The 23,839-nt window shown below is 44.7% G+C and overlaps 1 protein-coding gene across 2 annotated transcripts in view; it reads left to right on the top strand.

Moving 5' to 3' along the window:
• LOC135221716 (zinc transporter ZIP1-like) overlaps window positions 1-23,839 on the top strand; it is a 106,559-nt gene that overhangs the window by 62,582 nt on the left and 20,138 nt on the right. For both annotated transcript variants that reach the window (XM_064259500.1, XM_064259501.1), the window contains exon 5: window positions 10,033-10,198. In XM_064259500.1, the coding sequence (XP_064115570.1) occupies window positions 10,033-10,198 (166 nt within the window). The remainder of the gene's footprint in view (window positions 1-10,032; window positions 10,199-23,839) is intronic.

Raw genomic sequence — 23,839 nt, 5'->3', positions numbered from 1 at the left:
CAACCTCCTCGGGCTATACCGGGAGGAGCGAGGTACCGAGGAGCGATCACGAGAGGTGCGCCGCTCGTGACCCACAGCTAATGACGCCGTACGGCTCAGGCACGGTCTTAGGACCGACCCAGAACTACGCGCAAGTAGTTGGAGGCGACCGTCAGGGGTCTGTCGCTGTCCCCTCCTTCTGAAGGAGGAGTATCGAGGGATATGCTCTTGTGGCTGGAGGGACTGGACGTCCTACTCCACAAGAAGTCTGTTAACTCCTGAGATACAGAGGATCTTCGCAGAGGTCATTAAGCTGATGCGGTCTGCATAATGACCTTGCGGAAGGATCGCCGCTACCACCGGCAGAGCCCACGTCCCGGCTCGAATCATTTTGGGGTCCCAAGAGGGAGCCCAAAATGATGGTGGGGTTGCCACGATCGGAGCTTGCGGACTCGGTCCTGGATCAGGTGGAGAATCTCGTCTCAGGACGGGAGGACTCGCTAAAATCCGGACGGTCCTCTAAGCTGCTTCCTCCTCCTCTACAGCGGCAGAGGCGATTTTACGTGCCTTCGGAAGACCCGATACTGCCGAAACAGGTTAACCCGGAGTTAGCGAGGCTGACTCCAGGTGTGTCCCTGCAGCAGCTCCTGTCGGAGAACCTATGGTTCTCGCAGCAGGAGGCACTTGCCCTGGAATCTACCGCTATGGCAGCATTCCAGGCAGTTTCCTGGTTGGATTTGTGGTCCCTCACAATATCCAAAGTAGCGGCCGGCTCTGGGAGTTCTGCTCTCGAAGACGACGCTTCTTTCAGGAGACTGTGCCAGTCTGGAGGAAGAGCAATCTCTTACCTCGCCCATCAGACTGCTAACCTGTGGGCCAACTTGGTTCTTCGACGTAGGGACGCAGTCCTTACCCGAGTGACCAAGGGGTCTGGGCGTGAGGCGGCACTCGGGCTACGAAATGGACCTCTTAGGAGTTTCCCCAGCTCTCTTTCCTGGAGAGATGGTGGACGCTGCGGTGGAACGGCGGCGCACTGACGAGAGTGACCGCTTAGTCCACCAGGCAGTCTCGAAGGTTTCTGGGCAATCTCGAGTAACTGCGGCCAAACCAAAGAGCTTGGCTAGCGCTTCCACGGCGGCGAAGACGGTTGCACCGTCCAAGCCCCGTGTGGAGACTCCTGTGTTTCAACTTCTGCTAGAGGAGGCCGCAACCAGCCCTCCTCCCAGCCCTCCTTTTCCCCGAGGAGGGTGCTCGGAAAGAAGTCGAAACGAGGAGGGAAACGCTAGGGACGGCGTTCCCCCTCTTCAGCTGCTGCCGGAAGTGGGGGGGTGCCTAGCGAGCCATTGGGCGACTTGGCAGCGCTACGGCGCCGAGAACTGGATAGTAGACGTCCTTCGGGAGGGATATCTACTATACCCTTCGTCTCGGCCCCCCCTCTCTCCAAACCGGTCCATCTACAGACCTATGTCCGGGGATCAGCAAAGGACAACGCTCTTCGACAGGAGATCAAGACCATGGCTGGGCGAAAAACGAGCTGGTAAATAAAGCGTGGAGGACCAGTCACCGGGCTTTTACAGCCGCCTCTTCCTAGTGGAGAAGGCATCGGGGGCTGGCGTCCGGTGATAGACCTCTCTCCCCTGAACCGCTTCGTTCGCACGACGCGGTTCACAGATGGAGTCCGGCACGCTCTGTGCTCGACTCGATCAGGGGGAACGATTTCATGCTTTCAGTGGACCTGAAGGACGCGTATTTTCAAATACCCATCCATCAGTCCTCCAGAAAGTACCTCCGCTTCATCTTCGACGGGACGGTGTACCAATTCAGGGCACTTTGTTTCGGTCTCTCAACCGCCCCACAGGTGTTCACGCGAGTGTTCACTCTGGTGTCGGCTTGGGCCCATTCGAACAGGGATAGCGTCTTCTGAGGTATCTCGACGATTGGCTAGTCCTGGCGAGCTCCCGCTCGCAGTTGCTACAGGACAGAGATCGACTCCTCAAGTTTTGTCGCGATCTGGGGATCGTGATAAACTACGAGAAGTCCGACCTCGAACCCAAGCAGAAGATAAGTACCTGGGTATGCTGATAGACACGGTAGCAGGGCAAGTCTTTCCCGCAGACTTGCGTATCAGCAAATTCAGGGAGGCAGCCGGCCGGTTCCTGTCTCGGCAGGAACAGGCAAGCACAGCAATGGCAAGTCGTGATCGGCCATCTGTCGTCACTCGAGAAGTTAGTCCCTCACGGGCGTCTTCACCTGCGGTCTCTCCAGTGGAGACTAAGGGAGAGTTGGTCTCAGGCCAAGGATCCTCCCTTACTTTTCCCGTGGCTATACGGACAAGGTGAGGCAGGACCTAGCCTGGTGGCTCGACGACAAGAACCTCTTAAGAGGAGTGCCCATACGCACTCCCCCCCCGGAGATGCTTCTGTTCTCAGACGCATCGACCGAGGGATGGGGCGCACACCTGGAGGAGTTGCTGACTGCAGGTGTGTGGGGACCATCACGAAAAGCACCTTCACATCAATGTCCTGGAACTCAAGGCGGCGTTCAAAACGCTCTCCAATAGAGTTTCAGGACCGCTTGGTGGGACACTCAGTGGTGTTGATGTGCGACAACACCACAGTAGTGGCATATGTCAACAAGCAGGGGGGGCTAGTGTCTCTTCCGCTCCATCAGTTGACGGTGCAGGTGCACGAGTGGGCCACGGCTCACTCGATAGAGCTGTCAGCACGCTACATTCCAGGCAAGAGGAATAAAGTAGCAGATAAGCTCAGCCGTCGGATCAGGTGATAGGGACCGAATGGTCTCTACACCAAGACGTAGCGGAAAGGCTCTTCAACCTGTGGGGGCGACCGGTCGTAGACCTGTTCGCCACCCGGCACAACAGAAAACTTCAGGTTTTCTTTTCAGCTGTGCCGGACCCATGGGCAGCTGCAGAGGACGCTCTCCAACACCCCTGGGACAACCTCTTCGCTTACGCCTTTCCTCCCTTCTGTCTGATTCGGAAAGTGATCAGTCGAGCGCTGGTCACTCCTAATCTCAGAATGATCCTGGTGGCTCCCAAACGGCCACAAGCCGTTTGGTATCCGGACCTGCTGGCTCTTCTTGCGGAACGGTTTGCACCGAGAGAGCTACCCACTTGGCACAACCTTCTAGCCCAGCCACACGTAGAACGGTACCACCAAGCAGTCCAGTCCCTTCAACTTCACGGCTGGCTGTTATCCACCATCTCTTGCGAACGAGAGGCTTTTCTCGTAGCGCAGCAACAGAGATGGCTGGACACGTCCGACAGTCCTCTGCAGCTGTGTACCAGGGGAAGTGGGCCGTCTTCTGTGGTTGGTGTCGTAGACAGGGTCTGTCTCCTCTCAGAGCCACTCTTCAGCAGGTAGCGGATTTCCTCGTGTTTCTTCGCCGAGAGAAGCTCCTCTCAGTACCCACAGTTAAGGGATATAGAGCCGCCCTGGCCCTCGTCCTAAAACTGAGGGGACTGGACATCTCGAATTCGTTCGAGATATCCTTGCTAATGAGGAGCTTCGAAAGGTCTTGCCCACCCAGGGAACTCAGGCCCCCTGCGTGGGATGTGACTCTCGTACTTAGGAGTTTGACTCGAAGACCCTTCGAGCCACTCCGAGAGTCGTCAGACAGGGATCTGACCCTCAAGACCCTCTTCTTGCTGGCCCTGGCATCGGCGAAGAGAGTAGGGGAACTACATGGCCTTTCTTATGATGTTAAACATACCAGAGGCTGGGGATCTGTGACGCTCGATTTCGTCCCGAACTTCGTAGCTAAGACTCAGAATCCGTCGATCCCTGACGACAGGTTCGAGTCTTTCACGATCCCCCCCCTCCTGGACTTCACCGATAACGATGCGGATGAGATGCTGCTTTGTCCTGTGAGGGCGCTACGGCGCTATCTGAAGAGAACTCGACATCTCAGGCCTGAGTGTCGACGCCTCTTCGTTAGCACTGGGGTTACCAAGAAAGAAGTCTCCAAGAACACGCTTTCTTTCTGGCTGCGTGAGGTGATCAGGAGAGCGTACGAAGCTGATGGTAGCGACGACATCCGTACGCTCCGACCGAGAGCCCACGAAGTCAGAGGTATCGGACCCTCCTTAGCGTTCCGTAAGAACTTCTCCGTGGCGCAGGTCCTGAAGGCAGGTGTCTGGGCCAACCAGACCACCTTCACGTCCTTCTACCTTCGGGATATTGCCCACAAGTCCTTGGATACTTTTTCCTTGGGACCTGTGGTGGCTGCTCAACACGTTGTGTAAGCTTACCCAGCACCCGAGCAGGCAGAACAGCATCGATTCCTGGTATGACTGGGAGAATGAATGCGTGAATGAGAGAGTGACTGGCTTCTCTTCACCATCTTTTTCTACCTCTACCTGTGGGCAGAGGGATACGGTCGTTACCTTGCTGGAAGGGAGTCAGATGCAGGTAAGCTATTCAACAGAGCTCCATCCTACCTCTTTAACTAGAGATAGGAGTATATATCCACCACTTTCTCCAACAAGGGGGAGAAAGTGGATGCCGACATGAGACAAACCCATTACTTTACATTTGCTCATGTAAAGGAAAAAGTTCTTACAATGCTGGTACAAAGAGATACGCTTGCCTCTCTCTTAGTACTCGGCCCAGAGGTCTGACCATTGATCCTGCGGTGCACACCCCGATCAATCGGACAGAGGCTTGGATCCCTCCCTCGCTCTTACGACCAGGGAGGCATTCCAGGGATGGACGAACACCAGTCTGTTCATCAAAAAGACTCAGATTCCTCCCACCAAGAAGTGAGTCTTCCTATTGTTAAAGGACCGAGGGTTTGTATTACGTATCGGAACAAATGACAATTTGTCGAAAATTGCATTTTTCCTAACTATACAAACCTGAGGTCCTTTAACAATAGGAAGTAGCTAGCGGCAGCTGGAACGGTCGTAAGCTTCGAACAAGGGGAGAACGGTAGTTAACTGCTTGTCCGATCGTCTGGGAGGTAAACAAATCACTTTTGCTTTTGGCCCATGCAAAATACGCAGAGTGAGGGGTGGCATGAGGAGGGACTATATGTAAAGGACCTCAGGTTTGTATAGTTAGGAAAAATGCAATTTTCGACAAATTGTCATATTTGTTTGACACTAAGAGTTTAGTGGTATGATGACTTTCCATCCTTGCTCATTTGGTAGCCATTGCTGATACCCAACTGGGTGCATATAAAGTTATATATGGCAATAAACTCCCTGAACACCTGAACTAGCCTAATCCCATTATCCCGAACAGCTCTCAATTACCAATCCCACTACCATTGGGAATTTTAACAGCCAGCATTACCAATGCTGCAGGTAAAATCTTACCCCATGAGTTATCATCACTGATGGTTGGCAACGTTGATGCAGGTGTGTGTCATTACCCCCACCTTCCTCAATTGCTTTCTGTTCGCACTGTGGGAAGGTTGTTGACCTTCCGCAGTGCGAGGTTTAATCCTTTGCCCAACTTTCTCGTATTTTGAATCCTGATGAAGATCTTGACTAAATTTTGCTGAGTTTTCTTCTGGGTTTACAACTTTGGCTTGGCTGCAGAACTTTCATAATGGAAAAGTCTTCTCTTATATCTACTACGTCAGCACTGTCAATTTCAATGTCATCCGTGATCGCCCCTACGTCTGCAGATGCCAGTGCACATCACTCCTGCTCTTCCTGCAAGAGACCTATTAGTACCTTGAGACACAATAGGCATTCAGTCTGTCAAGTATGTAGGAAAATCAAATGTGACGTGCAGACTCGGTGTGATGAATGTTCAAACTGGACAGTTGAAGAGATGGAGGACTACATCCGTCATCGTAAATCGTTGGCTAGTAAGGGAGGCAAATGCAAGGTAGATTCCTCGTTACCTCTAGGATCACAGGCTCCTTCTACAGAGCAATCTAAAGATTTAGCGAGTCAAGAGGTAGTCAAACAGATAGAGGATAGGATTGCAAGTAGTATGACAAGTCTTATAAGTGGTTTTTTCCAACAATTTTCAGATAGAGAGAGCCATAGTGTTAGGATGTCTAATCTTAATTCTTTTTCAGCTCCCCTGCCTTTTCCAGAACCAGCCCTAATGGGTGCTGAGGGTAATGAAGAACCACAGGCCTCCGAGTGGGTAGGGCTATGCTTCTAGATTATCAGGGAAGGGTGGACTCAGTGTACATACTCCTTGTCACTTAGTTCCAGAGATTCTTCATCTTCCTCCGGGTTATCCGCCACTTTAACTTCAGCCCCCGCATTTTCTGCTACTCATTTCTTAGTTTCCTCCATGACTCCCTCTTCCTTCCTAGTTTTTCCTGCGGCTAATGTACCATCCTCTTTCCCTCCCTCTTCGACTTTCGGCCTTCCTTCCTTCTCAGGTAACTCCTTCGGCTCCGACTATTCCTTCGTATCTCTCCTTTACTCCCTCTGTACAGCCTTTTCGGTAGGAGGGACCTATGGTCAGGGGAAAACACATTTCCGACAGAAGTTCATGGCAGGAGTTCTGGGATCTAACACTTGCTTTATTCACAACTCCTCTCTTCCGCATCAAGAGGCAGCCCAAGTAGTATCAGGTGTTTTAGAGGGGTTGCAGGTAGCCCCTAGTTTTGGCCTGCGCGCAGCCATCTCGTCTGGTTGGGAGGTACCCCGTCTGAGCGGCTTGCGGCTGTCATCTCTGGTAATTTCTGTTGCAGACCCTCTTGTACTATCTTCTACCTCCATTCTCCCTTCTTCCTCGTAATCCTCTGTTCCTCTGCAAGCTCCCTTCCCCAAGATTTAACAATGTAAGTTCAGTACCTTACACTAGTTTTCCAGACTGTAACAAGATGGTTTCAGCTCACGATTTCTCGGTCCCTCCCTCTCTTCCCGGTGGTAATAATGTTTTGGGCTCAGAGCAAGGCACCTGGATTCAAGAACTCCGGACCAACCACATTCCTCAAGCCATTCCTTATTCGAGTCTTTCTATGCCCCTAAGCCAGCTCCTGCTCCTCTATCATTTGGGTTGGTTTGGTTCGATTGGGTCAAGCAGGCTTTGCAGGAGGCAGACAGACAGCTAGCTGCAGTGGTAACTTCTAATAGACAGATCCCGATTCATCGGGAATCTCGGAGGTACCTCAGGTTCTTCTCCTTCTCCGGCATCTTCCAGTTCAAAGTTCTCCCCTTCAGGCTGACCACTTTGCTACAAGTGTTTACGAGGGTCATGTCTCCAGTGTCAGCAATTACGCATCGTTGAGGGTACAGAATTTTAAGGTACATAGACGATTGGTTGGTTCTTGCCTCCTCCCTAGAGGAGATTTTAAGGGTGAAGGACTTTCTTTTGAACCTGTGCCAGATTCTAGGAATTTGGTTAAACTTTGCCAAGAGTTGCCTGATTCCAACTCAATCAATGACCTATTTGGGGATGAGGATTCTCTCTCTTCCTTTGAGGGTTTTCCCAACCCCAAAGAGAATCCAGGTGGTCCTCTAGCAAGTAGTAGAAGTCTCTTAGGGGGATGTCTTCTCTCTCCCTTCTAATACTAGGGTCTCTTCTCCGGATGCGTTCTCTTCAGGTATGTCTCAGGAATTGCTGGGACTTCTGCAACATGAACGCAATTATAGTCTTTGCCTGTCGAATCTTCTGTGGTGGTCAGAAGTGCAGCTGACACCCAGAAGGCCTATAGACTCCCTTCTTCCCGATGTCCATTTGTATACAGATGCCTCAGATCAAGGTTGGGGAGCACCCTTGGAGGAGATGCAGGCTTCTGGCCTTTGAAGGGATTGGGAACGAGGAGCCAATAAATCTTTGGGAACTCAGGGCTATAGAAGAAGCAGTCAGGTGTTTTTCAAGCCTAGTTCACAACAAAGTAGTAGCGCTATTTTGCGACAATGTAACAGCAGTTTCGTATCTGAAGAACTCAGGAGGAACAAGATCAACAGAACTCAACACAGTAGCTCAAAGATTCCTGAGATGATGCGAAGAACAGAGTGTCTATTCTCCCGCAATTCGTATCGGGGAGTCTCAATGTACTGGCTGACTAATTAAGTCACTCGCTTTAGGTACTGGAAGTTGAATGGATATTGGCTCAGGATGTAGTACATCAGGTCATCCAGAAGTGGCCAGCAACTGTGGATTTATTTGTGGCGAGACTAAACCATGGTATTCCAGTAGTGGATCCCATGTTGATAGGCACTGATGTGATGCTACAAAGTTGGAGTCACATGCAGGTGTATGCCTTCCTCCTTTCAGACTCATCCATCGGGTAATCAAGAAACTGAGGGAGAGCTTCAAGGTGTGTATGATGCTGACCCCAACGCCAATGGTTTCCGGAACTTAGAACTCCTTACGGAAGTTCTGATGTTCCTTCCCATACGGAAAGATCTTCCCAAACAGCCACATTTTCACCTTTACCATCAGAATCCTTGCGTGCTGAACCTAGCTGCATGGTGAATGTCAAGTGAGCAGCTAGACAAGCTGGACTCTCTAAAGCTGTGGCTAGACAGCTTTCATTTCAGCTTGAGAAAGTCAACACAAAAGCTCTATCAAGTCAGATGGACGATGTAGAGGAGTTGTTGTCGGAACGAGGGTCAGTCCATCTCTAGACCGTCGATAGCTAAGATAACTGATTTCATATTATTTCTCAGGAAAGTCAAATGGCTTTTGTATTCAGCTCCAAGCAGTGTCTAGGTTTGTCTCTTACAAAGGAGAGGTTATGTACTTGTCTTTTTTACCAGAATTTGTGGCAAAAACAGAGTCGTTCCCGCCCTCGTACACTATTTTTCTCTGGGGAATCCTTCCCATCCGCTTTCAAAGAATGCTATTAGCTTCTTCCTGAGGGAGGAAATCTCTCAGACTTCATCGGGTTCGTCTTTAGTATCTTCAAGCCCGATACTACCCCGAACACACAGTGTTTGGGGTATGGCCACTTCATCTTCCTTTCTAAGGAATTATTCAGTGTCTTCCATTCTGGAGGCGGCTTCTTGGAAGTCTGTCTCAGTGTTTACTTCTATTTATTTAGGAGACGCTCAATTTGCTTTGCCAGAAGGCTATTCCCTTAGTCCATGCGTAGCAGCGAATTCTATTATCTAGGTTAGGTTTGCTAAGGTGATATTTGGTTAGTTTTAAGGTTCTTATGTTAGTGAGATAGAGAACTCATTTGGTCTCTAGAAGCTTAGGCAACAAGGATAGTATAGTCAGATAAACATAGTTTGGTACGTTTCTAAGTAGTAATAGTCTCTCTATGAGAGTCCGAGGGGGTGCTCTCGTAGGCTAGACCCTTACATCAAAGTGGAGATACCTCATCGGAGTCTGGTCGTAGGCCATTCTCAGCAGCAGGGACAACAGCTCTGCACACTGCTTCTTGCTCCTCCATACATGAGAGGCTATGAATAGCCACTTGGGAGGCTCATCGTACTCCTTCACATCTGAGAGCTTTGAAAGATCCATCTGGAAGGTAGAGGACTTTGGCAGTACTGACCAGACTGACGATCAAAGTACTCTCCAGCATGTCTCTTCACCAAAAGGAGGAACAGATGACGTGAGTGTACAACTAAACAATAGTACTATGTAAAGTAGATGAGTGAGTTACCATCTCTGGTCGATAAAGAGGCGGGCAATAGAATTGATCCCTCCTCTTCTAAATGTTGTTAATCAGGCTAGTTCAGGCATTCAGGGAGTGTTTTGCAATATGAAGTTTTCATAATAAAAATAATATTGTAATACTTACCTGAACACCTGAACGATTCCCACCCCCTTTCCCCACATCAATTCGAACTTAAATAAAGCAATTGAGGAAGGTAGGGGTAATGACACACCTGTGTCAGCGTTGCCAACCGTCAGTGATGGTAACTCAAGGGGAAAGATTTTTACCTGCAGCGTTGATAACGCTGGCTGTTAAAATTCCCAATAGTTGAATTAGTAATTGAGAAACTGTTCAGGCTAATGGGATCAGGGCTTGTTCAGGTGTACAGGTAAGTATTACAATATTAGTTTTTTTATGAAAACTTCATCTTAATACATTTTTGTTTGTTACAAAACAGAGAATGGGATAAAATTTTCATGCTTTACTGAATATTTATTTTCTTAGGAGTGAGACAGGATCATTAAGAGGATATGGCACAGCAGCTGACAATTGCGATCCTGATGATGGCCACCACCATAGCCACGTCTTTGACCATTCTATTCATCATGATATTGCGTCTCACTCATCTCTTCGATCTCTTCTCCTTTTGTTTGCTCTCTCTCTTCATTCGGTAAGTACAGTAATTCTCAAAACCATTTTAAACAATTGCTTTCAATAAAATATCTAATTACAGTAGATGGAATTTTGGCAATGTGACTAAATAAAACAGGTTTGTTCCTACAGGATATATAAACCCTCGGTCCTTTACATAAGGAATTAATTTCAGCGTAGCTGGAATTACGGCCGTTAAATTCTTGAACGAGGTGGTTAGGCAGTAACTACTTTCTGGTAGGCGGGTAAGCCTACATGCGTGGATGTAAACACTCCACTTTTCTTTCGGCCGTCTTCCTATGAAGACGTATTTTTTGTGAGCTCTGGCTGACTGGCTGTTGATCATTTTCCCGGTAGGATCTTTCATATTTTATTTTTTTAATAAATATGTATATACTGTCTTTGATATTAATAATTGATTGAATTTAATAATTAATATGCAAACCCACTTTTTGTGATAGCCTTGATAGCCGCCTTTCTACTTTGTGTTAAGGGTCGGCAGCAAAGGTATGCCAAGAACTTTATTAGTACATAGTATTTTCGCCCTCTAACGTTAGGACGAGCCATGTATTCATCCGAAATTTACGCTTACGCTTTGGGAATTACCGAGGGGAACTTTTTTTTTTCTGGTAATTCCTCTTCTCTTTCATCCTTTCGCTAGCTATTGGACAGAGGTAGAAGAGGGGCCATGTGGTGTTGGGGTTTTGGGGGATCTCCTCTTATTTCAGAGGGCAGTGCCCTTGGATGCGAGAGGAGTATCCCTGTTACTTTAAATCATACAGGCAGTCCCCGGGTTACGACGGGGGGTTCTGTTCTTGAGACCGAAAATTGTCGTAAGCTGGAACATCGTAAAAAATCCTAAGAAAACCTTACTTTTAATGCTTTGTGTGCATTAAAAACTATGTAAACTGCATTCTTATTGCATTTTTCATAAAAAAAACTCCAAATATTGGTTATTTTACATTTTAGGTGTCTTATTTCTTCTGCCAGATGAGCGTTGTAGGCGTTGTAACCCTGGAACATGCTTCGTAATCCTGGAAAGAATTTCTGATGAATATAATTGAAAAGCGCCTTAACCCCAGAACGTCATAAGCCGAACCCGTCGTAACCTGGGGACTGCCTGTATTTCCTTTCTTTTACAGACTAACAGTGGTGATTGTGATTACAGCAGTAGATGGTTGGATAGCTCTTCATGTTGGTTATCCTAACCTTGGAATTGTACCTGTGACTCGTATCATGCTGTGGTATTGGTCCTCGAGTGTGTGTACTGATCCCCTGCTGGAAATCATATTCATTTACCACTGCTATCCTGGAGTTACGTCACTGGACAAAGCCTTCACCACTGGCCCGTGATTATTAACTCTATTCCTGCTGGTAAATATACCTCATCCTGTAGAAGAGGTCTTGCAGAATTTGGAGAAATCGAAGAGGAAGAAAGTTCATCATGTGTCATCATCTTCCTCTTTGGAATCATCATATTTTCATCAGTCTCCACCCCTTCAACTTCTAAGGCTCCCTGCCAAAGAAGAAGGTAGTCTCCTCCCACAAGGAGTCTTGTCACGGGACTTCTAAGGGTCTGCCTTCTCAAACTGAGGAGGCAGTTGGGTTTTCTGCTTGCTCTCCCATTCCTTCGGGAATGGGAACTGTCACGCTGTCCCCAGGGCCTAGTGGGTTGGAAGCCTAGAAGCGCAAACTTCAGTTCGCACTTCTGCTGCTAGTCCTAGAGGTTCTGCCCCTAAGACTAGTTTTGTGTCGGGCACTCGTTCGTGAGTCCCCGACTGCATGTAAATTTTCAAATTCATATGCACCCAGAGTCAGTGACGCTGAGCCCACTCACTGCCATGACTCGGGCACAGAGTGGAAGAAAGGAGCGAGTCGCTTAGGTGAATCGCGCCTTGCTGGTGATCGCTCTCGCGGTGATTGCTCAGTTCACAGGGTTGACGTGATGGGCTCCACCATCCAGTCCTCTTGAAAGGTTTCAGGCTCAACGAGGACTTGGACGAGTCAGAGGACGGTATCGGCTCTTTCCAGTCAGGTGCACGCTCTGCCCTACCCAGGCTTTGGTCACGTTCGCAAGACCGAGCAGTTTCAGTGGCGGCAGACGTTTTGCGTGCCGTACGAGAGTTTTGTAAATCTCCTTGGGAAAGCATTTTCTCCAGATGATAAAGCTTTCCTAGACTCACAGCGCAGCCATCACAGTGGTTGACATAACAGTTCTGCCGGACCGTGCAAGCAGAGACCAGTGTGGGCTCCCCTATTCGGTCCTCTTGAGAGGTTTCAGCCTCAACGAGGACTTGGATGCATTGTAGGACGATATCGGCTCTCTCCGGTCAGGTGCACGCTCAGCCCCACCCAGACGACAGTCACGTTTCGCCTGCTGTACGAGAGTTTCTTAACCCTCCTCAGGAAAGCGTTTTCTCCTGATGATAACGCTTTCCTAGACTTGCTCTAGCAAGGCGAGCAAGAGCGTCCAGTCTTCCTCCCCTATTCCCTCTACTTCCTATGGCTACGCTGGGAGGGGCAAGGTGAATAGGAGGGATCCTGCAGAGTGCTCTCTGTAGGATTCAGCGTCAGGGGACTACATTCCTGGAGGGACCTTAGGGTCCTACCGGACGTACATCCACATCAATGAGGAAGGATCTTATATGCCCGTTCCTCCTCAATTTCTATGGTAGTTGAGGAGGGCCCCCACCCCGATGATCGTTTGACGAAATTCGAGAGTTTTCGCCTTGCGCTTAAAATTCTTAGGAATTTCTAGCGCTCTCCGAGTGTTTTGGTCTTCTATAATTTGCAAACACTTGGGCAAGACAAGAATTCCTGATAGTTGTTACTACGATAACCGGGAATCTCACTGAATGCTTGAATTCCTTGGAATTTCTGGCATTCTCAGAGCGTTATGGTTTTTCTGTAATTTCCAAACAGTTGAGAGAGATTCCCAGTACGTAATTGTTATTACAAAAATCAGGAGTTTCGCTAAGCCATTGAATTTCTTGGAATTTCTAATGTTCGCAGGTGATTTGGTTTGGGTATTCCCGATGATTATTGCAATAATTGGGAGTCTCGCCTGGATCCCTTGGGTTCATTGGCACTCGCCGAGTGCTCTTCTTCATCATATTGCTGAGTACAAGGGTGAGAAAATGCTTGCCCGATTATTGTTATACAAAAGTCGGGTTTTCCCACCGAGCGTGGGAATTCTTACGAATTTCTAACGCTCGCCGAGCGCACACTATTATGAGTGCTCTGATGGCAAGACGAGTCTTTACTAGTACAGATGAGTCCGCTCCTCAGTCTGGTTTGGAGTATTGTAGAGCTTGGAACTGCATGCAACACGTTCTAGGTGAATGGTCAAGTATCGTCCTTGTGTATTGGACCAGCTCGCTCGTCTTGGCTCGACCAGACAGCTTGATCCGCCGATCTGAGTGCATGGCTCTAACGAACGAACTCTGCTCTTGATCGGTGCGGTTCCTTGCCATGACATAGCACCCGTTTTTCCCATGTTGCAGCGAGTTTTCAAGGGGTCGTCATCTTTCATCTTTGTCATCTGACGCTTCCTAACCTACCTCTTCAAAGGTTTCCACGTCCTAAGAAGAGGAAAGTATTCTCTGCCCCTTACAAAGTCTTACTTCAAGACTTCTAAGGGTCTGCATCCTTTCCATAGAGAGGAAGTAATTGGCTCTCTTCAGCTCACCTGCTCCTTCTGGAGCGGGAACCTGAACACTATCCACAAATATAGTGTCTCGGGAGCCCCAGGAGTTTGAACCCAGGTTTGTTTTCCTGTCTCTGGTTCTAAGGGCGCTGCTCATGGAACCAGGGCTGCATCGGTTATACTCATGGACGGGGGTTCGTACACCCACAGTCAGTGATAGGTAATCTTTTCTAAATCACGATAGTGGCGCAGGATGAGAGAAGGGACTGAGCCGCGTTGGTGGCTTGGACCCACCTTTGAACCCAGGAATGGCTATTCCTCAGGTGCCAAGATTGATGTCGCTGTCCCTCGGGACAAGGTATGTGAAGGAGATAGGAGGAGGTCCTCTGTGTAGTCCTCTTCATGAGGTTCGATCACAGAGAAGATAGATACGTAGTAAGACATGGCAAGTTCTCGCCAGCTTTTACTGCATTTAACCCGGTCAACTTTCGCTCGCATTTACACAAACAAAATTGTTGTAGGAATAAATGCTTCGTTTAACAGAGTGAGAACATTGCAAGTCAAGGAAGAGCGGGCAAGAACAGTCAATCCTCCTCTCTTTTTTCCCCTCTACTCCCTGGTTATACCGAAATGAACAAGGAATAAGAGGAATTCTGTGGAGTCTACTCCTTAGAATTCGAACCAGAGAGACTACCAAACATACATCAATCCGTTTAGGATGGATAGCACCAAGAATGCCTCTCCAGTACTACTGTTTTGGAAACAACCAGTTCGGCTTGAACTAGTCGTCTTCGGTATCCTGTTATCACCGTAGAAGTCTCCCTACGGGAAAACTTCACCTTCGCTCTCTTCATTAGATAATGAAGGAGGTCTGCTTCCAGTCCTTATTCTAGTCCCTCGAAGGAAGAAGAATTAGGCTGGAGTGCGATTTACAGGAACCTACAAATATACTACGTATATTTCTCTTGAGACATGCTTTGGTTATCAGTTGCATTATCCAGGTAGTAGGCACATACCTGTAAGTTAACTCTTCTGGTATGTGACCTAGACGATTAAGACCTGAGTTACTGGTTTTGTTTCTCAACAACACCACAGCATTTGCATTATTACTGAATAGGAGGGTTTTCTTCCCTCCTATTTCAGTTAAAATGCAGATGCTCGAGTGTATCTTTTTTGCGCTCGATGGTTCTAGCCGAACGCATTCCATCAAGGAATGGACTACGGTACCAGGTAACTCAGGATGACGACAAGTTGAACGAGCGGTGTATGGTGCTGCTTCAGTACTGCTTGCTCTCCGAGATATTTCAGTTTGGTATTGATTCTCCTCTGTCAAGGATTGACTGCCAATTCAAATCTGCCCGGCAATCACTGACTTAGGTCTCTGGTTGGCTGGAATTCTTGCATACGTGTATGCCCATCTCTCCTCCACTGCATTTTGTCATTGCGAGAATTTTCAGACAGAGATATATCTCACTAGACTTGTTCATAGTATAACAGAAGTCTGAAGCCTATTCTTCTGCGTCATTGCACCTGCCCCATCGGCCGCTGCGATGATGCAGAATGATATTCTTCAGACACTGAGTTTTTCTTCTAATACATTTCCTAATTTGTAAGGTGTTCAATTATTCTTTGTTCACCCCGAATTGTAAATGAAGAGCGGAAGACTTTGCCTGTTCCCCACCCTACTAACTCTGCTTCCAAAGTAAATAGAAATGTCCTCCCTGATCCAACCCACGAGAAGCGGTTCTTCAGGCAGTACAATCCCTGTGTTTTCATTACTGAAAGATGCTCCGCTTTCATTGCAAACTCTGACTTTCTCGCCAAGCAGCAGTGAAATAGCAGATTAGCTTTTTCAGTCCTCTGTAAAACAATAGGGATTAAGGCCGTCTTCACTGATTGGTGTCATCGACGGGACTTTTTCTATGATCAGAATCTTGAGAGTTTATGTCTCTCAATTCAACTGTGAAGAAATAGGGCCGCATTCACCTTAGTCATTCACTAGTAATATAGTATTGTTTCTCCATCGTTGAGATTCAGCTACTGATGAGAAACTTGTCTTGCCATCACAGGGACCTCGGTCTCTAGAAGGCAATTGACTATCGTCTGATGTATGCATGCCTTGAGAGAAACATCATCTCATCTCTCAACATCGGCAGCGAACAAGATAGACGATTTGTATGGTTATTCTCAACATAACCCTATAAAAGGTGGGTGTCATGTTGTGACTACGTCTCGGATAAGTAATGAGCTACACTGAGGACCTTGTATTGGTTGATCATGGTCGGTCATTTCTTTGTCCTATTGGTGTGTTGCTGTACCCATGAAGGATCGACATCCATTGGTATCTTTATCCGCTGCAGACTGCCATTGCAGAAGTGTCCGATGACACGTCTTTCTCTGCAGTTGGATAGTCCAGTGGATAGGCACATTTCATCACTCCAAAGAATATGTCAGACAGGAAGATAGATGAGGTCTCATTGCGACCATATTTGTATCTTCTTCCTTGGGGTCTGCCCACAGGTCCTTGGAACCTCCTTTCTAGGGACCGGTGGTGGATGCTTGCAGGTCGTGTTTGCTTGCCCAGCTCCTTCAAGAGGACAAGTTGCATCTCATCTATGGTATGCGGTTCTAGAGGTAAGAAGGATGCAAGAGTGACTGGCCTCTCCACCTTCCCCACCTTGCCCTTCTACTCCTCTTCCTTCGGGTTGGGGATAGGATGGGAACTTACACTGGCTGGTCAGGCGATGGATGTGGTAAGCTTCCTTTCCATTTTTCTCATAAGAATCATAGAAGCAATCCCACTCCTTCCTCTAGCAAGGGAAGAAAGGAGGCTGGCAATAATGCAAACCCTTCCCAGAACTTTGCATTAATGCCTCCATCTCTAAAATATTCTTCCCAGCCCATTTTTGGATGAGTTACGATTCCTCACTCATTTCGAAAAGACCCAGAACTCTGAATCTTGATCATGGCAGGGTACTCCTTGCTCTTACGACCAGGAGGAATAGCCCAGGTGTGCAGAACTCTAGTCAGTTCTAGAGGCTCACTCACATTCCTCCCACCAATCAGTGAGTCTTCCTTATGAAAAGGACCAAGGGTTTGTATATCATGAGGAACAAATCAAAATTTTTGAAAGTAAATTGTATTTTTCCTAACTATACAAACGTGAGGTCCTTTACATTTATGCCAACCTCATGCCACCCCTCAATCTGAACCTGGGCCGAAAGGCAAAGTGGAGTGTTTACATCCGGGCAGGCGGGCCTACCCGCCTACCAGATGGTAGTTACTGACTAACCACCTTGGTCAAGAGTTTAACGGCCGTAATTCCAGCTTCGCTGAAAGTTATTCCTTATGTAAAGGACCTCAGGTGTGTATAGTTAAGAAAAATACAATTTACTTTCAAAAATTGTGATTTTGACATAGGAAAAACCTATTTTTGGAAAAACCTACTTTAGGTAGTTGCTGTTGAGTCCTCAAGATTTACCCTTCCATGGTCTATCTAGAGCTGCATGGTGACCAGACTAATGCCAAAGAAATCTCTTTTAGAAGGACTTGTGGCCGGGTATTGTGTCATAATGATAAACATTATATGATGTGATAGGGCATAAATGGACTCGGGATAAGAGGGCTCTTTCTCTTATCCTCAGCATTCAGTATAAATGGACTCAGGATAAGGGGGCTCTTTCTCTTATCCTTAGCAAATGCTGAACCCAGATTACATAAGTAAAAAAAACCTGCAAGAAGAAGAAGTGACCATGAGCATATGCGCCGTCATATTGTTAACGTACGACCAAAAATAGACCAAGAAGCCATTCCTTTCTGTTGGTCAATGCAGGATGATCCCTTACCCAAATCCCTTGTCTTTTTATCAGGGAAGTGGGAGGGTTTTGAAGACTAAACAGCGACTACCAAAAATGGACTTTTCCTGCATCCAAGCCGTTTATTGATAGTGTATTCACTGTCGTGTCCTCAAGGAGAATTACAAAGAAATTGGCATGTGACTAAAAGCTCTCAAATTTTAATCCCAACAACCCAAAAACATTTTTGGTCCAGGGTTAAGCCACAAGTTTCAAGGCCCCATTCTTTATTCTAAAAACCTTTAGGTTTGGTAGTAAAGAACAAGAAACTATAAGTGCAAATTATGTTTTTTATGGTGAAGTAATGTTGTGACTTACCCAAGAATGTTGGGTATGGTTGCAGTATTGTCAAACCTTCCCCAACGATAGTTAGCATGCCCACTTATTAGGAAGACCCGTGGATTGTCGCTGTAGCGACTATAGGTCAGGACTATCCATGCCACCTACCAGTACACAGTGTAATTGAATTTGTTCAAACTTGTGGCAATAGTGCTACTAGAGTATATGAAAAACGGACCTTCACAGATTTTACCGTGACCTCTATGTAAACCTTAATTGCTTGAACTGGCAATAATGTTTTGTCTGCTAAATTTATTTTACTTAGAATAGGAGATTTCCTTCCTAAAGGAATCTTATTCTTGGCCAGGAATGGCAGGCCAGAGGACAGTAATAATTGATGGTCAACCGTTTGCATGATGTATTATCCCTGTCCAAGAGAGCCTAGTTTGCTAATGTATGAGATCCTGATGCTAATGCAATCAAGGTGATCACCTATTGTAGCTTTTGAGTTGTCGTTATATTGGGTCCGCTGAATTGATGGGCTGATCAAGTCTTAGCACCTTGTTCAGGGATCAAGTAATTGAAACCTTTTGAGAGCAGTCTTTGTAGTGCAAAGGACTGCAGAAGGGAAGTGACCACTTCTTTACTAGAGTCAGTCCTGTATACACAACTCTATGGTTCTGTTAATGCTGCCTTGTATGCCACGATTGTTGCAACTGCAAGACGTTTATCTTCAAAAGGGATAATCCCTGTAGTGGGGTAGTGCCGTCAATGCACTTCATGCAGTGCAATGTAAGTATTACTTGAGGTTCTTTGCAGTGTCCCTTCGGCCCCTAGCTGCAACTACTTTCATTCCTTTTATTGTACCTCTTTTCATATTATCTTTTCCATCTTACTTTCCACCTTTTCCTAACAGTTGATTTATAGTGCAACTGTGAGGCTTTCCTCCTGTTACATCTTTCAAACCTTTTCACTGTCAATTTCCATTTCAGCCTTAGTTGCCCCAGTGCTTGACATTGTCTAAAATCAATGGAAAGGGATAAGAAATTTTAAAATTGTTTCCCTAGAATTTTTAACTGGGCTTTATGTATGGATATAATCTAACCATATCTTTCTACATACTGGTATTGCCAGATACATGAAGTCTAGTTTTTTTTGCACCAGGTGCCTAGCAGTGTTAAGCGAGTAATTTTCACAGTAGATGATATTTAAAAAAGGTCTCAGGTCAGAAAGGAGGATTCTTAAACAACTTTCCCTCCTACTGACTGGGATAAAACAGCAGACAGTAGTATTGGAATTTATCTCTCTGCCTCTTGTTAAAGTAATAGGAACCAATCCCTGTTTGGCCAATTTCGGGCTATTAAGTATGCTGTTCCTTTAAAGGTTAGGAGTTTGCTCAACACTTCAAAATCTGGAACAATGGAGGAAAAAGATATAAACTCCTCTACGAGTTCCAGTCTTGTAGGAAGACATCTCTTCCTGTTGCTTACCTGGCAGTTCTTGATTTTCATATGTAGTGAACAGGTCCACATCCAGTTGTGGAAACATGTTGGCAATTTTCTGAAAAGAGTGGTTGTCTAACATCCACTTTGTTGAGGCTGTCATTTTCCTTGGTATTACTACATTGAGAGGTGAATTGCAGACAAGTGCCACTTCCTTGCTTACTCCATCGAAGGATGCTTAGTATTATCATATTGAGAGAAGGTAATTATCATTCCAACCTTTTGATGTGTAGGACATTGCAGTCATGTTGTATAGAACAAGACAAATGTCTCTTCTGGAGATGAGTTTTGTGAGAGAAAAAGACAGCCATCAACTCCAGGAAATTGATACGACAATTCCTCAGAGTAGCTGACCACCTCCTTGCCACCTGACAATCCTCCCAATGGCCTCCCAACCTGTCAATGAGGCATCTGTGTGTATTGTCAGTCATACAGACTGGGAGGTCAGGGTGACCTTTGTTGCCAGAGATTCCTTCCATGATCAAGGCCGAAGTATCTCCCCAATTGTATTAATCTTTTGATGAGGGTGGTCTCGTATCTTGTTTGTTGCATGCAATAGCTAGAATTTGTTTACATTCATTTGTTGTAATCTGAGTATTTGATTTATTGATATGAATTGCAACCTCTCTCTCTCTCTCTCTCTGGATTTTTCTCTTTTGTATCTATCTTAATTTTCCTATCATTACATCACTCAGTCACCACCATACATTGTCCTCAATGTTCTAACTAAGCATAGACAATAACAATAGACATAACAATAACTAAATTGGCAACAATTGGCAATAATGGACACAATCATAAAAAATTCTTTCCTTAATAGTGGAGAAAAATATAAGCATATCAATTAATTATCAAGTAAAAAATAAGCATATCAGATTATAAGGATATCATATTATTATCAAGTAAAAAGTGATGTTAACATCAATTGTCAATCATGGTTCATTCCTTTTAATTTCTGTCAGTATCCTTTGTATTTTTTAATGATTAGTTACTACTATTACCACTTGATTTACTAATGATGAAATTGGGGATATGTTTTCCTTGTAGTAAAAATAGTCATCAACATAGTTCAAATTTTCAAGTTTCTTTAATTCTAATTAAGACAATTTGAATTCTTTTATCTTATATGAGTAATTTTTATATGGCACATGTTTGTTGAGTTTATATGTTGTAAGAATATTAGGTTCATAATATATGTAAATGGTTAGCTATTATCAGTTGACATAATGTTGTAAAAGATGTAACATTTTTAAACCTTATTTCTGTCGACACATTATTACATTTAATTTTAGCTATAACAGTATTTAGTGAAAATACACAAATTCCTTGATCAATTATCAGTGCTTCAAAAGGTTTATCATAGTCTGTCGTTGTACATATATAATTTTCTTGATTTTGATTTATCAAAATTTTTTGGATACATGGATATGTACATACAGTAGTACCTCGAGATACGAAATTAATCCGTTCCGAGGCGCCTTTCGTATCATGAGGTTTTGTATCTTGGACCACATTTTACATGTAAAATGGCTAATCCGTTCCAAGCCCTCCAAAACACCCCAGTAAATTTCATAATAAAGCTAAATTGACCTATAAACAATGAAATACTACAACAATTTGGACCATTCAATACCTAAATTAATAAAAAAAAATGCAAAATATAACCTGTAAATAAAGTGTATATTAGTGTACATGGTAACAAGAAATATACTGTACGTAAAATGTGGAAGCTTACCTTTCGAGTGAGGCTACGTACATACGTAACTATCCAAGGAAGATTGCTTCTGCCTACTTTTCACAATGTTCCTGTGTGAGCCTTTTTGGGGGTTGTCTTCTACAAATGATTGCACTTTATGAAAAGCGGCTTTAATTTCTGCTGTTTTTTTTCTTTTGTACATATGTACGTATGTACACTTAAAAAAATATACGTACACAATTCTTGTGTGAGCCTTTTTGGGGGGTCTTCTACAAATGATTGCACTTTATGAAAAGCAGCTTTAATTTCTGCCATTTTTTTCTGTTCTTTTTTTTATTTTTAAATTTTTTTTTTTTACTTTACGTAGGTTTTTTTTTTTTTTTTTTTTTTTTTTTTTTTTTATATACAGAATTTCAACTTTCTGTTCTTTCTTTGCACCTCATGACTCTGTTGGCCCTGGTGTCCATCAAAACCCTGTTCAACCAAATGCTCTCTCTGCAACTGATTGGGGTACTGAATGTTCGGCTGCTGACCCTCAACATAAACTGAAGTGCCTTGATTATACGTACTGGTATGCATGTTGTAAATGATTGGTCTACACCCTCTGTTCAGCAGGGAGTGGATATTCTACCAACCTTGCAAAGTTTCCAGTTATCCCATGAGAGAGACCTTGATCACTTATCCCATGCGAGAGATCTTGGTCACTTTTTTTTTTAAATAACGTACACATTGACGATCCCGAAAACGAATACCGCGTGCGTACTATAACAATGCTGGTACCGAGTGGCCAAAGCATGCCACCACGTATACATAGTAGATGCATGATGGGAGGGACGCTGGCCAATAGGAGAGAAGGATTTCATGGCCGCGACTAGCATCAGGAACCAATGGGAGAGCAGGAGGATGGTGGCGAGTCTACTAGTACTAAGATGGCGGCACGCGGCGTGATTTTCAAAATTGTTATCTGGGCGAATCTCGGACTTTCAGAAACCTTTCGTATCTTGAAAACTTTTCGTATGTAGAGCCGTTAAATTTTTCGTATTGGCTTTCGTAACTTGGATTTTTCGTAAGTTGAGCCTTTCGTATCTCAAGGTACTACTGTATTTTCGTATAGACTATCAAAGTTACATATAAAATCATCATGTTGTAGCAGAATACAGTGAAAAATGGATGATGCAAAATGTATAATATTACCTTTTTTAATGATTATTTGATCGTTAATTAACATAGGAAATGGGTACAAAGTGACTGTGTTTGTGATTCTAGTATTAAAAGGTACACTTAGAATCATTTTTTCATAAAGCGCTTCGGCACTTATTAAATTTTAATACATGAATACATCTTTCACAAGTGGTTTTATTAATGTCTTCTAAGTCTTTAGGAGTGATTAATGTTTGGCTCAAAATACCTTTATAAGCAAGCAGGATGGCATTTAGCCCTTTACTGCCGACTGGACATATTTTACGTCGACATTTTTTGTCTCTCGTGTGCCAACTGGACGTATTTTACGTTGACTTACAAAAGTTTTTTTTTAAATTCGCGGAAAAATACTTATAGGCCTACCAGCCTAAAACTTTTGAATCACGCGCCTTGGGGGATGCTGGGAGTTCACGGATCAAGGTGTTGTCTTGTATACAATCGTTACGCAGGCGCGCAAGCGCAAATTTCTTTCTTGCTGCACTAAAAAGTATCTGTGACACATCTCGGAAATTATTTCGTCACTTTGACATAATTTTTGTACCATTGTAAATTAGCCATTACATGAAGTATTATATATGAAAATGTGTGCATTTTTATGTAGAATACAACAATAAAATACTCATGATTGTAGCTTTTATCAGTTTTGAGATATTTTTATATAAATAATGATAATTGCCAAAATTTCAACCTTCGGTCAACTTTGACTCTACCGAAATGGTCAAAAAACGCAATTGTAAGCTACAACTCTTATATTTTAGTAATATTCAATCATTTAACTTAATTTTGCAACTAATTGTAAAGTCTCTAGCACAATATTTCAATTTATGGGAAGTTTATGATTTTTCCTTGCTTTATGATTTTCCTACGTCCCACGTGGTAACTCTTCCGAAAAAAATCATACATGCGATTGTGGTAATGTTTGCACCATTTTAAAATTAGCCGTTATGATAAAGTTTTTATTTTATATATTGGAAATGTGCGCAATTTCATGCACAACTACAACTAAAAACAACCCATGGTTGTAGCTTTTATAAGTTTTGAGATATTTTCATATAAATAACAGGCGGTCCCCGGGTTACGACGGTTCCGCTTACGACGTTCCGAGGTTACGACGCTTTTTCTTAAATATTCAATGGAAAAATCCGTCCTGGGTTACGACGCTTGTTCCGAGTTACGACGCTTGAGCTTCGACGCTCCGAGTTAACGACGCTTTTAAAAAACGCATACTATGATAAAAATCCTTTATAGTTTAGCACAGTATATTAATAAAAATAAGTTTGGTTAGATTGCAACAAAAATTTTGAGATTATGATGATTTTCGACACTTTTATGTTGTATTTTTCTATGTTTTTTAGTGACGCCTCATATGCGGAACTAGTTTCCGAGCGAATGAATACATACTAGTTTACATATAACAGTCCAAAAGCGCAAATAATGAAAAAATCATTGCTTGTTTCCAGTAATAATAACAAAACGAAGTTTC

This window comes from Macrobrachium nipponense, chromosome 3 (assembly GCF_015104395.2).
Source record: "Macrobrachium nipponense isolate FS-2020 chromosome 3, ASM1510439v2, whole genome shotgun sequence".
Classification (NCBI taxonomy): domain Eukaryota; kingdom Metazoa; phylum Arthropoda; class Malacostraca; order Decapoda; family Palaemonidae; genus Macrobrachium; species Macrobrachium nipponense.
Note: the sequence above shows the minus strand (reverse complement) of the source record. Positions and strands in the feature narration are given on the sequence as shown.